At 40.8% G+C, this 14,255-nt stretch overlaps 1 protein-coding gene across 1 annotated transcript in view; it reads right to left on the reverse strand.

Annotated features, from left to right (window-relative positions):
- Window positions 1-4,320: 4,320 nt before the first annotated feature.
- Klhl42 (kelch like family member 42) overlaps window positions 4,321-14,255 on the reverse strand; it is a 37,892-nt gene continuing 27,957 nt past the window's right edge. The window contains exon 3 of the mRNA XM_004630279.2: window positions 4,321-7,918. Coding sequence (XP_004630336.1) covers window positions 7,467-7,918 — 452 coding nt within the window. The 3' untranslated portion in view covers window positions 4,321-7,466. The remainder of the gene's footprint in view (window positions 7,919-14,255) is intronic.

A 14,255-nucleotide genomic window follows, 5' to 3' on the forward strand; every position in this document is an offset into this window, starting at 1 on the left:
GGTTGGGATAGATATATAGTTACATTCTGTTAATGAATAGAATGATTTGTTCTAATGGTGTTTGTAAATAGGATCACAGGTCCGCATCTTGTACAGCAATTAACCACTAAGAAGAATATATGCAGTGTATTATTTGTTGAAAAAAAAATTGCAAAAAAACCCAAAAAAATAAAAATAAAAATAAAAAAAGACAAAGGTTAGAAAAAAAATCAAAAAATAAATAAATAAAAATAAATGTTAAGTCAATATAAATATACATATCATATATATATTAATATATAATATATAGTATATGCTATATCCTATTATATATACTGTATAGTATTGACTTAAATATGTTTATGTGTTTGCATGTGTATACAAAAAAAAGGAAGTGAAAGCCTTCCAGCCAAGCTGCCCTATTGGAAGGTATAAAAGGAATGGCCAATAGTGTGCCCACTGCATACCAGACTCCTGCCTGAGTGCTTCACATAGATTTCTTCAGATAGTTCTTGCTCTAATTCCATAAAGTGGGTACTATTGCTGTTCCTACTTTACAGATAAACTGAGGTCTGGGAGACTGAGTAGTGTGACAAGCATTGCACAACCAGATGGTGGAAGACCTTTTTAAAACAAAGTCTTCTGCCTGCAGCCAGCAGTCAGAGGCTAGATGAGAGGCAAAGGCTCTGTCTTCAGAACTATGCAAGCAGATTCTCTGCTTCAGTTGAAACTTCCTTAGCAATCAGGAAAATACAGTAGGACTGAGCCTTGGGGGAAGCTAAGAAATAGGGCAAGAATTTTATCTCTCAAGCCCTTCCTGCTGTATACACACAAGCTTCGTACTAAGCAGCATTTCCTGGGATGTAGTCCGGAATAGGCATAAACGGAATGGGCCATACTGTTTCAAGATTCTCCATCTGGACAGGGAGCACAGGGCCAAGAGAAATGGCAAAGGTGGGCTCTAACTTCAAGAAACTGAGCTCCATTAACTGTAGGCCTTTATCCCACAGAGCTGTTAGAGCACCCTACCAGCATCTCTTTTGTTTTGTGGTACTGAGGATTGATCACAGGACTTCCCTCAGCTTTTTTTTTTTTTAAAGATAGGGTCTAGCTAAATCACCTAGGCTGGACTGGAACTTGTGATTTTCCTGCCTCAGCTTCTCGAGAGTGCTGGGATCACAGATGTGCAGCACCACACATGGATCTGAGTTTTTAAGGTGGTTTTATTGCCAAAGAAATGTTGATGGACATAAAAGGCCCTGGGATCCCTCAGCCTTCACAGGTTTGGGGGATTCCCTTCACATACCTCCTGTAGCTGCACCAGTAGCAAGAGGGCTCCAGTACAGCTAATGCCAGTCAGGCACAGCCAGGGGTCACCCTTCTGCAAAGCAGAACCAGACTGGCCAACCTCCAAACCCACTGGGCAGGGAGCGTTGTTATGCTCCACCAGCAGACAAGTGTGTACTTTGAACCAGGAACAACTGCATGTAGCATTCTCTTTTGCTTTTTTCCCAACTGGCAATTTTCAACCCATCATGTCTGTGTCCTCAACTGTAAAGTGGGGATCATATTTGTATTTACTGCATGGGATCAATGTGAGGACTCGGTGACTTAAATATTAAGAAGCTTAAGAGTTCCTGGTACAGTTAATGCACAGTTCATATGATGTCTTCTTGTTCTGTTCCGTCAGTCAGCTTCCTCCCTCAGCCTGTGTTCTGGAAGAATAGGAAACAGTAATTCACAGGCAGTCAAAATTCAGTGATCATCCATGCACTGGGGAGGGGTAGACATCCCTATCAACCTTAAGACTTGGCAATCAGTGAACCATAGATTACCACTGGATGCAGCTGCTTGGGAAGGAGGGTAGCTGTCTTTGGATTTTTTGAGACAAAATTTTAAACAGGCTGCTTTCTTAGACTGTAAGAAACACACTGAGCAAAGACTAGAAGGAAAGGAACAGCCCTGGAGCAGTGTGTACTAGGCCACTGTGCAGCACTGTCTTCCACACGGAATCAGAACCAGCTATATAAAAGCCAGGGCTTGTGTATTTCAACTTTTTTGAATTAAAGAGGTTGTTTTGCTTTGGAGGTCTTTGGGGGGGGGGGTTGAGACAGGGTGTCAATATGTAGCCCAGGCTAGCTTCAAACTCACACCAATCCTCCTGCCTCAGCCTCCCAAGTGCTGGGACAGTAGGTGTGCACCACCTTGGAAGTCACTAAAAGTTAAGTGAAAATAGTTTCAGAACATAGAGACAGACCATGTTAAGCAGTGGAATTTGGACTTTCAATTTTATTTAGAAGTCTAAGGACTCAAGAATTCACATGGGGCTGACTGAAGAATAGTCCAGGAATGCTGAGTAATCTGAGGCCCTCTTCCCAGCACCTCTCACCTGCCTGGCTGCCCAGCATGCCTCTTCCCTCCAACAGGACTACCAAGCTGGCCTGGCACCTAAGGCTCAGGAGTTCTTGGCCCACCCCATTTTCCTCCCTACTCTGGGAGAGCCCAATCACATAGCTAGCTTTAGACAGAACCTCACACACACAATAAAAACAGATTTAGAATATTTTATTTGAAGAATTTTCCTTCCATAGTTCGAGTGAATGTTGTTACAGTGAGTGCTTCACAGGCATCGTTACATTTCAGTGAATCATAGCATAGTGTTCCCATTTTTAAGCCACACTTGAAACTGAGGCCTCAATAGGACCTTTTTAACAGAGATTTAAACAATATACCATTATACATTCTATAGCCTTCAAATGAGTAGTAGAAAGAAAAATTGTAGGGCCAGATATAAAGTGCCCCTGTTCCAAGAATTTAAGTGACACAATAATCCAAATCACATATTCCTTTTTCTTTTCCTCACTAATAATAAACTATGACAATCAACTGATAAAGCACTGGCCAACCTATAAAAGCTGTATTAGCACCCTTTTGCTCTTCAAACTGGCCATTATCCATAGTCTAGTTTGTGGAGGAATGGGTAACAATGTCAAGTAGTATGAGTAACTATGGCAAGTATGGTCTCCGCCTGTGTCAGGTAGGTTTCAGAGTATGTTCCTAAGTTAACACAGGAAAGGAAGAACATTCTTACGTGAATGAAACATACAGATGGAAAACTACAGCTGCTATCAGAAAGGCACGATCAACTGACTTCAGTAGGGACTGGTGTCTGAGTGGATAATTCTTAATAATACTTTATATGAAAGTGTTTCAGAGGCATACAGGTAAACACACATGCCCTCCACCTGCCCCACTCCAGACTCTTCCTGCCTCCAGACTCTTCCTGGCTTCCCTCTGACAAGGTCAGTGGGAAAGGCCACAGAGCTCTGTGAACATGAATGAAGCAGACTGCATGCAGTTTTAGTGTTTCACAAAAATGAAGCATAGAGATTAAACAATGTACCAAAAAAGCACAGTCAAAAAACTAAAACATAGGACATATTCAGATTTAAAGAAGAACTTTTGAAGTCACAAAAGCAAAGGTCAGGTTGGGGAAGCCTGAAGAGGCTGCCAGACCAGACAGAGAGCCTGAGGAACCTGGTGAGAGGATATCTGAGCAGGAAGCCCTGGTCAAGACCATTAGAGTGGACATTGCTACACCACTGTAAGCTCTTCAGGGTTGGAGACTATTCTTAACGTGGTCCACACATTCAAAGTACTTCTGATAACCAGGAAATTGGGCTAAATCAGCTCACTGCTTTTAAAGCCATTTTGAGAGAGAGCTACTCAATTTCACTCTCATGTCTAAGGCAGGCAGGGAAAACAGGCTTCATAACACTCTGAGGGAATAGTAATGGTGTCTGAAACACTGATTTGATGTGGATTCTGAAATCAAATCCTGCCATAAAAAGTGGGCCACACTTCCTAATGCCACTCAAACCCCAAGATGCTACATATTCCTGTTCTTGTTCTAGGAGGAAAGCATCTGACACTCATCCATCTTCCTGAGACCATCAAACCACTATCCACTCAGTGCTGGTTGATAAGAAAGAGCAAGATCTTTTACCTCCAGTTGCCTTTCTGTTCAATACGGCAGGCTTCTCACCTTCTCTGGAAACCTGAAAACAATGCACACTCCAGGTTCTGTAACAATTCTTCACTGAAAGAATTTACTTCATTACTCCCTCTGTGGAGAAAAAGCACTATCCATGCCAGTACAGCTTTGATATCTAAGGCATTTGGAATTACTTGGAATCTTAGTCTTTTAAAAATGTCAGAGTAGCTGGGCATGGTGGTGCACACCTATAATCCCAGCATTTGGGAGGCTGAGGCAAGAGGAGCTCCATTATTTCAAGGCCAGCCTGAACTGCATAGCAAGACCCTGTCTCAAAAAAAAAAAAAAAAAAAAAAAAGTTAAATTTTCTTTGGTTTTCATTTTTCACTTTAGTCATTCATTCTGTTTGCCTCATATTAGTATCCATCACCTTCTCAATACTTTATTATAACTTAACTAACACTGTTGAAATAATTAGCTCTTACACATTCATAATAAAACCTTCTAAATGATACTAAAGGGAAAGGCCTCTTAAGGGTACTGGAAGGAAAGAGAATGACAGGCAAAACTACCACCTCCTTCCACCATAAATACTAGGGCACTCCACCACCCAGACTATCCTCTGTGGGGAAGCCAATCTCCAGCCACAGAAGGAGGTCACAACCCTTCAGAAGCACGGGGGTGGGGAGGAGGACAGGACAAAAACAATGAAACATTTGTTGAAAAGCAATGAATGGGGGAAAAATAAGAGGTATTAAAGGACAATCCTAGAGGATGAGAGGAGATTTTCAAAGAAACAATGCCCGCCTGCATCCTAAGTAAACTTTAACCTAACATTGACACGAATAAGAGCACAGAACTGTTAAAACTCCCCACAAGATATTAGCAAGGCTCATATGCACACAGGAAAGATGTCATAAAATCCACAGGTCTGTTCCTACACACTCTACCTTTCCCAAACACTGGTGACAACCAATAACAAAGTTTTACTAGGAGACCGTACCTCCTAAGAGGAAATGGTATACAAACAGGCATTCACACACACAAACACACACACACACACACACACACACACACACACACACACACCTGTGTATAACTCTGGATCAGAGTATACTTTTGCTTGGTCCAAGAGTTTCATTATCAGTATTAGAAAAATAGAACTGAAGAAAATAGTCAGAGAATGAACTGGTTGCCAGCATACTTTATACTTCATATGATGTGGTTACTTATAAACTAATCCCCAATTTTCATCCAGTACTAATTCAGTGGGCTAGATTACTCTGCATATATTGTTTTCAGCCAATTCTACAGACTTAGAATTTGAGAATGAATGGGTCTGGTTTAGAAGCCCACACACAGAGACAGATGTGGTGCTACACACCTGTAATCCCAGCATGCAGAAGTTTGAGGCCAGACTGAACTACAACAGTACTTGTTGAGACAGAACGAGATAGAGACTGACCTTTAAATGGTGTTATAAATATACTACTGACAGGCTATTTGGTAAAGCCAAATAATTACAGTGGTGAATGCTTTTAATTCCAGCAGTGAGAAGGCTGAGCAGAAGGATCAGCATTAGTTCCAGGTCAGCCTGGGCTACATAGAGAGCTCAAGGTCAACCTGAATTACATAACGAGACTTAGTCTGAGAAAAGAAAAAAAAAAAATTATTAGGTAACAAGATACAAAGACATCAAAGACCCCTTTCCATGTCCAAAATAAAGGCTTACTCACTTTAAAATAATACATGTGTTCCTGAAAAGTTGTGCAATACCATTTTTTTTTTCTAAGTAGTCCCTTCATTTAAATACACTAGAGGCCAGGGTTATCAAACAAAAACAAAAACCCATATCGTGACTTCTGGAGTGAACTTAAGAAATCTGGTGATTAGCTCCTGTGAACCGCATCTGCACAGCACAAAGTGTAATTGTGGAATGTGTTGATTATGACCTTTTTTCTCTACTGATCTTTCTTAAAACAAGACATTCAATAACTGAAATTATAGCCTGCTATTCATGCAAAAAAAAAAAAAATGGACTTTATCTGGGTGTTAGGCACATCTGTAATCCCCGCACTTGGGAGGCTGGAGCAGGAGGATCATGAGTTTTAGGTCAGCCTGAACTAGCAAGGGGCAAAACATGTCTGAAAAAAAAAAAAAAAAAAAGGAAAGGACTTTGGCTCCCAGTTCTACAAAATAACAGATACTCTCTGAAAGTGTTTTTTAATTAAATTAACATTCTTCTTCTAAGTTGTTGTTTAGCGCTGGGAGTGAACTCAGGCCTTCCTGCATGCAGGTGCTCTACTGCTGAGCTACATCCCCAGCTTAGGTATGTGTTTCCAAAAATCAGCAGCCTGTGACTGGCAGACACTTCACTTGCTCTTAACTGCTTAGTCGCTCACTAATAGTGCTGTGAGAGCTGCTCATGTTCCCAACCAACACGCTCAGCAGCCAATCCTTCCAACACTTCAGGAAGACCACTGCAGGGTGGGCGTGTCTCGAATGTCTTCCCCTCTTTCCAGCACCCATCCTCATTTCAGCCCACAAAAGAAAAACATGAATTAAGCTAAGATTAAATTAGAAAGCATCCAATTTAAACATGATAGTTTTGTTTCGATCTTTAAATAAGAACTAAGTTAAATACAGTCAATAAAAAAGCTCTTAAAGGCAAACTGTTTCTATATGGTATTTCCTTTCTATATGGTATTTCCTTTTCACTTAAGACTCAAGTTTAAAAATATATGTACCTACCCATCCTTTTATGCCCTCTTTAAAACACAGAATGCCTGGCAGTGCAATTTTTTGTAAATGACATCAATCTGCAATTTGCCACATGCAAGTTAGGAAGTTTTATCAGTCTATTTATTCAGCATCCATAACTTGGAAAAATAGTTGGGAATGAATTTATGTAAGTTGTGGTGGGAATGAATGCATTCCAAGATCCACTTTAACATTTCATTATTGTAAGTTTCCTGAAAAGCAGTGCATAAATAAAATATCTTGAACACAGCACCCTTTCATAAACATGCGGGTATGACTAGGAGAGGGAGAATGGCAACATTAGCATGGATGTTTGTCAAGTAAAACGATAAACAGAAAAGAATTTACTTGAATATTAATGCTAATTTCAAGTAACCGAAAAAAAATCAAGTTTAAAAACTGTGTTTACCATTTATCAATTAAGTCCTTACCAAGCAATGAGCCTAGTTTTTAATGATCTATTTTAGTTACTGACTCTACTCATGTTTTGATGAAAACACATCATGGATTTGTTCCCAAAATTTAAAAATCAGTAATTTAAAACATAATAAAGTTGGTCTCTTTTTTTCACAACTGTTCAAGTAACTGGTTCAAGGAAGCTTATTTACAGCTGCTACTGGCATTACCGTGACTACTTTAACACACACTTTCCCTTTAGAAATCAGCCTCCCTTGTGTATGTATGCAGTGTGCACGTTTTGAACTAGGCTTTTAAGAGTGCTAGGTCAGTTCAGTCATGTTTCTGCTTTATTCGGCAGATAAAGAGAGGAAACCAGCAAGTTATGTCCAAAGGCTGGGAAACGCCTAAATGCTTCCCAGCTGTCTGAAAAGATGTTGTACTTCAGGAAAACTCGATGTTCCAAGCTGGTGGAGAGCGTGACATCTCTGCTCATGATGTAGATGCCATCATTATGGAGTGCGCAGGTCAGGTTGAGGCCCGACTTGGATGTGTTCTCCTTGAGGTAGAGCCACTGCCGTGTGACAGTGTTGTAGGACTGCACAGTGAGCATGTCCTCACTCTGGCTGCTTCTGCGGTTGGACCCCAGTTCGTGGAGACACCCACCCACTATGTAGATGGTCTCCTCCACTGACACCATTTGCTGCTTCCGGATGTGGACATCACAGGTTTCAAAGAGCATCCAGATGTCGGAGGAGGGGCAGTACTGTAAAATGTGCATGTTTCGCTCTGAAACAAAAAGAAGCCAAATGGTGAGTAAGCCACCAGGGCCCACACAGCACACACCAGCTGTGCATAAGCACTTCATCACAGAGGAAAAACTATTCTATCAAAACAGATAAAGGAGAAAGTGTTTCCAAAATGACTAGGGGAAGACACATTTGGGTTCAGAAACACTTACTGCACCTTTCAGGTATGTCTCCTCGCTGCAGTCTCAGAATCATACAGCCAAGGAGAGTGCAGCTGTGATGTAAACAGCTGCGAGAAGCTGAGCCTTATCGACAGCTAGAGAATGACTGACGGGGTAACACAGAAGACAAGGCAGCCCCCTAGATGGTCTCATATTTTTCAGTTTTCCCTCCCAGTACAGGGAACTGAATTTAGGACATTACAACGGAACCATATTCCAGGCCATTTTTATTCTTTGTTTTGAGATAAGATCTTAAGTTGCTCAGTCTGAGTTCAAACTTGCAGTCCTCCTACCTCAATCTCCCAGGGTGCTGGGCCTACGGCTGTGCACCATCTCACACCGATCTTAGAAGGTCTAATTTTGACAGCTGATTCTAAGAAACATCACAAGTAGCAAGGCAATATTTCCAAGTACCACCCAGAAAAAGGACACAAAATTATAAGCAGGAGAAATGTAAGAAAGTCTCACCTCCTGCTTTTTAATAAGCCATAGACTCACTTGGCAAGTATGCTTTTCAACTTTAAGTCCAGAAACATACTACTAGCAAAGACGCTTCACTAGATACTAGCAGAGGAAGGGAGGGAGAAAGATGGAAGGAAGGTGGGTGGGAGGGAGAAAGAGAGGGGGAGGGATGGTGGGAGAGAGGGAGAGAGACAGAGACAGAAACAGGGTGGGTGAGTGGGCAGATGGACAATGGATAAAAGATTAGATGAAAGCCTGCTTTGACATTTTTAATTAATGTCATTATTATTAATTTTCTTAACTGTGTTTAATTCATGGTTAAGTTATCTGCTTTAGGGCAAAGCAGATAACTTTTGTGCATCCTTTCTTTTTGAAGGATACTAGTGAAATTTAGTCTATCTAGATTTGGGGGGTTTTTTATTAGTTACAAATTTCTTTTCTCCACTAGGAAATAATAAATGGAGTAATTTAGCCTCCACAAGAAAAAATATTGCCAGTTACCAGTAAGAATAAACTTTCTGTTTGTTACTGTTCGACAAACAACAAAAACTATCAGTGCAAGGGGCAGCCTGGCCTGGGAACATGCAGTTCCAACTCAAGCCTAGTGCATCCCTGTTGCTAGAGAAGCTGTAGAAGACAGCTCACAGCAGGTGGGGGACAGGCAGCATCACAGCAACGGCTGGGGTGGAGGATCAGAAGCTCATGCCCAGCCTGGACAACGCAGTGAGACCTTGTCTCAAAACAAAGAGAAGTGAGCATCTAAGTAAGTGTTAGAGCACTTTCTGCATACACAAAGCCCTGGGTTCAATGTCCAGTACTGAGAGAGAGAGAAATAGGCACAGAGATGCAGAGACAGGTACAGATAAAAACAGACAGACACAAACTGTTTTCTCATAGATTGCTGAGACAGAAGAACTCACCCACAGTTGGCCATGTTTAGAAATCATACATGGCAGTGCATATGTGCAACCCCAGAACTCCAGTAGGCTCAGGCAGGAGGGTTACAATTTTGAGCCCTGCCTAGACAAGTTAGTGACTTAGTAAGACCCTGTCACAATATTTTTTGATTTTTTTTTTTTAAAGGCTAGGATTATAGCTGTGTGAAGGCCCTGACATAAAAGGGCCTTCCACAGCCATATCTGGTATCAATTACTGCCAGGGAGGGCGTAAAGAGACCAACATGTACACATACCCCTGTGCCTACAGAAACCTCAAAAGAGTCACAGCTGTGGAAAGATGTCCTGATTGACAACCATAGTTAGACCTCAGCACATTCTCCCCACGGCAGCCTTCAGAAGCAGCTCAGGTAGGAGACGGCTCAAGGGAGTTGGTTTCTTGTCACCAAGAAGTGCTCTTAATTAGCAACTACTAGCCAGTAAATGAACAAAGGACCAATTCTAGGGATGTTCAGATGCATTTTTCAGTTGCAGGAGTGAAAGTCTTTCATGTCTTTTACAACTGTTTTCTTTCCTCATCTAACACTCAGACTACTGAGGTGGTCTGACTAGTTTTACATTTAAAGTTGATTTTTCAAGTTTCAAATATCACCTTTCTTTCCTTTACAGTTACTATTTCTTTTGAATTTCTTTTCATTTCTTTAATGTTTGCCAAAATATAATCAAATAGCCACCATAAAAGTCATAAACTATTACTTATTAAATTTTTAAAGTCTCCAGGGATCAAACTCAGGATTTGGGCTTGCCAGGCAGGCACTTAACCACTGACCTATCTCCCAACCCTTCTTTAAAGTCTCTTGAGAAATTCAACACCCATTCAAGATAAAAAGACACAGAAAATTGAAACATAAGGTCTACATCTCAATCTAACAAAAGCCATCTATGACAATCCAACAATCAACATCATACTAAATGAACAACAACAAAAACTTTCATTGCAAAATCAAAAACAAGGCTATTACCACTCTTACTCAATATAGTTTTAGAAACATTAGCCCAAGCAATTAGACAGAAGAAAGAAATAAAAAGAACAAAGACAGGAAAGGAAGACGTTAAAGCATAATTATTTGGGAATGACATGATACTCTACATAGAAGATCCAAAAAATTCCACCAAAAGACTTCTAGAATTAATAAGCAAATTTTTACAGCATAGCAGGATACAAAGTCAGCACTCAAAAATAAATAGTTTTCCTGTATCCAAATAACAAGCTCACTAAGAGAAATTAGGGAGGCAATACCTTTCAAAGAGCATCAACAAAAATGAAACACTTAGGAATCAATCTAACAAAGAAAGTAAGACTGTTACAATGACAATTACAACACTCTGAAAAAAGAGATGCAAAGGGACCTCAAAAGTAGAACCAATATTCCTTGTTCTTTGATAGGAAAAACCAATATAGTGAAAAATGGCCATACTTCTCCAAAGCTATTAGACAGAGTTAATGCAATCTGATCAAAATAATAGCATGCCTCACAGAACGAGGGAAAACATTACTAAAATTCAGTTGGAACCAGAAAAGATCTATAATTCTACCAATTCTTGGCAATAAAGTCAAGGCGTGGGGTTACCACAATCCTTAATCTTAAGATACATTATAAAGCTAGCATGATAAAACCATCATGGTACCAGAAGAAAAAAAAAAAAACAGATCCAAGGATTAATGAAATGGATTAGAAGATGCAGAAACAATTCAAACAAACAACTTCAGCCACCTTGTCTTTGACAAAGAGGCCAAGCACCTTACTGGAAGAAAGATAGCCTCTTTAATACACTGTGCTGGGCAAACTGGCTCACCACAAGCAAAAGATTAAAGTTAGATCCATATAATTCACCATGCACTAAACTATAATCAAAATGGATCAAAGATCCAAATATTAAAATAAAAACAATCTTCTAAAAGATAGAACAGGTAAAACTGTTGAAGATATATGTGTACACAAAGACTTTATAAAGAAAACCACAATGACACAGGAAATGGTACAAAAAAATCAACAACTAGGGTCATCTCATATTTCACACAGCAAAAGAAACCATCAACATCTAGACCTGTATTCCCAGCACTCAGAAAGATGAGGCAGAAGGACTGTCCTGAGTTGAAGGCCAGCCTGGACTATACAGTGAGTCCAAGGCCAGCTTGAACCACACAGTGAGACCTGTGATGGCCTAACTCACACGTTTAGCATAGGTACTGCCATGGTAAATTTTAGCTGACCCCAGAGTTGTAAAAACAGGCCTACCATATGGAGGAAATATATCCTGAGAAAGCACTAATCCTAAACAATGACAGGAAAAAAAGTAGCCAGATGTATAACAACAACAACAACAAAAAATCTGCTTTGACACGCAGGATGGGTGCTAATTTGTTTGACAAGCAAGATATATTGCATATTCCCTTTATATACATGCCATGTCTGCTGGTCAGGACTGCTCACTTAGACTCTGAAGCAGGTCTATGCTGATGGTTGCTGAGCTCAGTTAATAAAAATCTTCAAATTTTATTTAGCTACTTGGATTCCTATACTGATTATGAACCCACAACATGTGGGGGCTAACCCAGGATCCCCATAAGGGTATTTAAAAGATCCAAGTCTCACTTTGAGATGAATATTCCTCAAGGGGACCACTAGAGAGATTCCCCACCACCACCACCACCTGAGGAACTTTGTTTCAAAGTGAAACCAAAAACCTTGAATGCTAATCTGGCTAATACGGAATGAGCCTTTGGGATCCTTACCAGGAAGACTGCTTCTGTTAGCTGGGGCACCCCTCAGACATCCATGGAGAGGTTGGACACATTAGACTCCCCAGGACCAGTTCCCAGATCAAGATGTTGGCTGGCACTTGGTATTGGTCTTTGAACCAAATTTGCGTCTGCTCTAATTGTTTTGTGTCTGTTTGTCTCCAGTATAGCACTTGTCATGTTCGTCCTGCGTCAGCCTGCTTCTGCTTCTGCATTTTGGTCGCCCCTGCAATGTCTTCTTGACCATTTTCCAGATTTCAGACAAGCCTCAGGCAAGACACTTGCAAAAAGCCCACCTGGCCTCAGTGCCTGCAAGCCACTTCTGGGTAGTTTTTGGCACCCCAAGCTGATTTCAGCTAACTGCCTCAAAGTGGCTGGAGGTATGGAATGCCTTATTGTGGAAAGAAAATAACAGAACTTTTACTCTGACCTAGGTAAGATTTGATTGGCTTTTGTTCTCTCGAGGCTGGTGTTGGTGGAAGTTGTGTCAATCTATCTCAGATAAGTATTCCTGAGATACTATTGACACAGTTTCTTTGAGAGTCTTTTTTTCTCATAGACAAATATTCCCGGATTTGTTTTCTCTAGGGCTGGAGGCCACATGAGGTGTTTTTTGTCTTGTTTTTTGAATTTGTTGCAGGGAGAACCCTGTGCTGCCTTACCTGGAAATGTTGGCATTTGTTTTGGTTTGAAATCCAGCCGAGAGTTTAAATTAATAAAAGAGGTTGGAGAAAAGAAAAAATAATCAAATTTTCCAGGGATACTGTTTTCCATTTGTTTGTCTGATTGTTTGTTCTCTGTCCCCAGTGTGCCTGTGTCCCCAGCTGTGCTCATGCCAGGAGTAGCCAACGAGTCCATAGCTTGGACTAGGGCAATGGTATTAGCTCTGTTCTTCTTTCACTTCTTGCCTTTTGTGACACTGTACCTGAAAATGCAGAAGGGCACAGACCTAGCTCAGTTGCCCTATTGCATTGTGGTTATTGTCACTGTGTCAAATTACACTAGTCTTGGTCTTGTACTGTGGTGTGAATCGAGAGGGGACACCACTGGGACCTTTGTTATGGCCGAAACAGTACAAAGTAAACCAACTGTCCTGAGCTGCATGATTAATTTTGGTAAGTCCCAAGGTAAAAATGGGAAGTGCTTTTGGGATTTTTGTTCTCTCATCCTGACCTGTGGCACCCAGGAAAGCCTCAGTCACAGGTGCTGCAGCCGCTGCCGCTCTCACTTCATCTGAGTTTTCTCTACCCCCTCCCTTTGCTGTTGAGCTGATGACAGGGTAACAACAGCCCACGGAGCTCACTAGCCCAGCTCCCAGCCCTTATCTGTCCTGCCCTTTCTCGGGAGGTTTACCTATCCCTGCCCCCAGCCTCCTCAGCAGCCACCCTCCTGCTGTGGCAAGGAGGGGACTCTGAGTCCCCTCCCCCAGGCTGTGCTTCTTCTGGTTATCTGCTGCAAAATGCAAAAATAAAAAGCCTGAAGGAATAAGTTACTGCTTCATAGTAGAGAAAAGTACAGAATGAAAATATAGAAAAGAAAAAAAAAAAAAAGTGGTGCTGGCAGCCTATAGGAAGGTGATTACAGATGAAAGAGATATTTCAAGTGAAAATGTCCAAAGCTGCTGAGAGGGAAAAAGAAAGTGCTAATGATGGACTCAGAGGAAGTTTCAAGAAAGTGTTTATAAAGGAATTGAGGAAAAAAAAGAGGTCATCTAATTTAACCTGGCCAGAAATATATTTGAGTGCACTCTGGTTTAGTAAAGATATTTGTTTGATCTGCATATTTGTTTATGGATTTATATGCTGTTATCTGAGCTTTAAATATAGGCTTTCAAGTATGTTTTCTCCTGAGTTACCAGCTGGTCTAAGTAATATCAAAATTGGTATATATATAAATGGGGAGAGATTATTGGGCAGATTATTGGGCAGGAGAGATTATTGATTTGTGGATAAAGGAGTGGCCAACCTTTATCAATAAGGAGCTCCAATAAGCTCC

This window comes from Octodon degus, unplaced genomic scaffold (genome assembly GCF_000260255.1).
Source record: "Octodon degus isolate 3935 unplaced genomic scaffold, OctDeg1.0 scaffold00034, whole genome shotgun sequence".
In the NCBI taxonomy this organism is placed as follows: Eukaryota; Metazoa; Chordata; class Mammalia; order Rodentia; family Octodontidae; genus Octodon; species Octodon degus.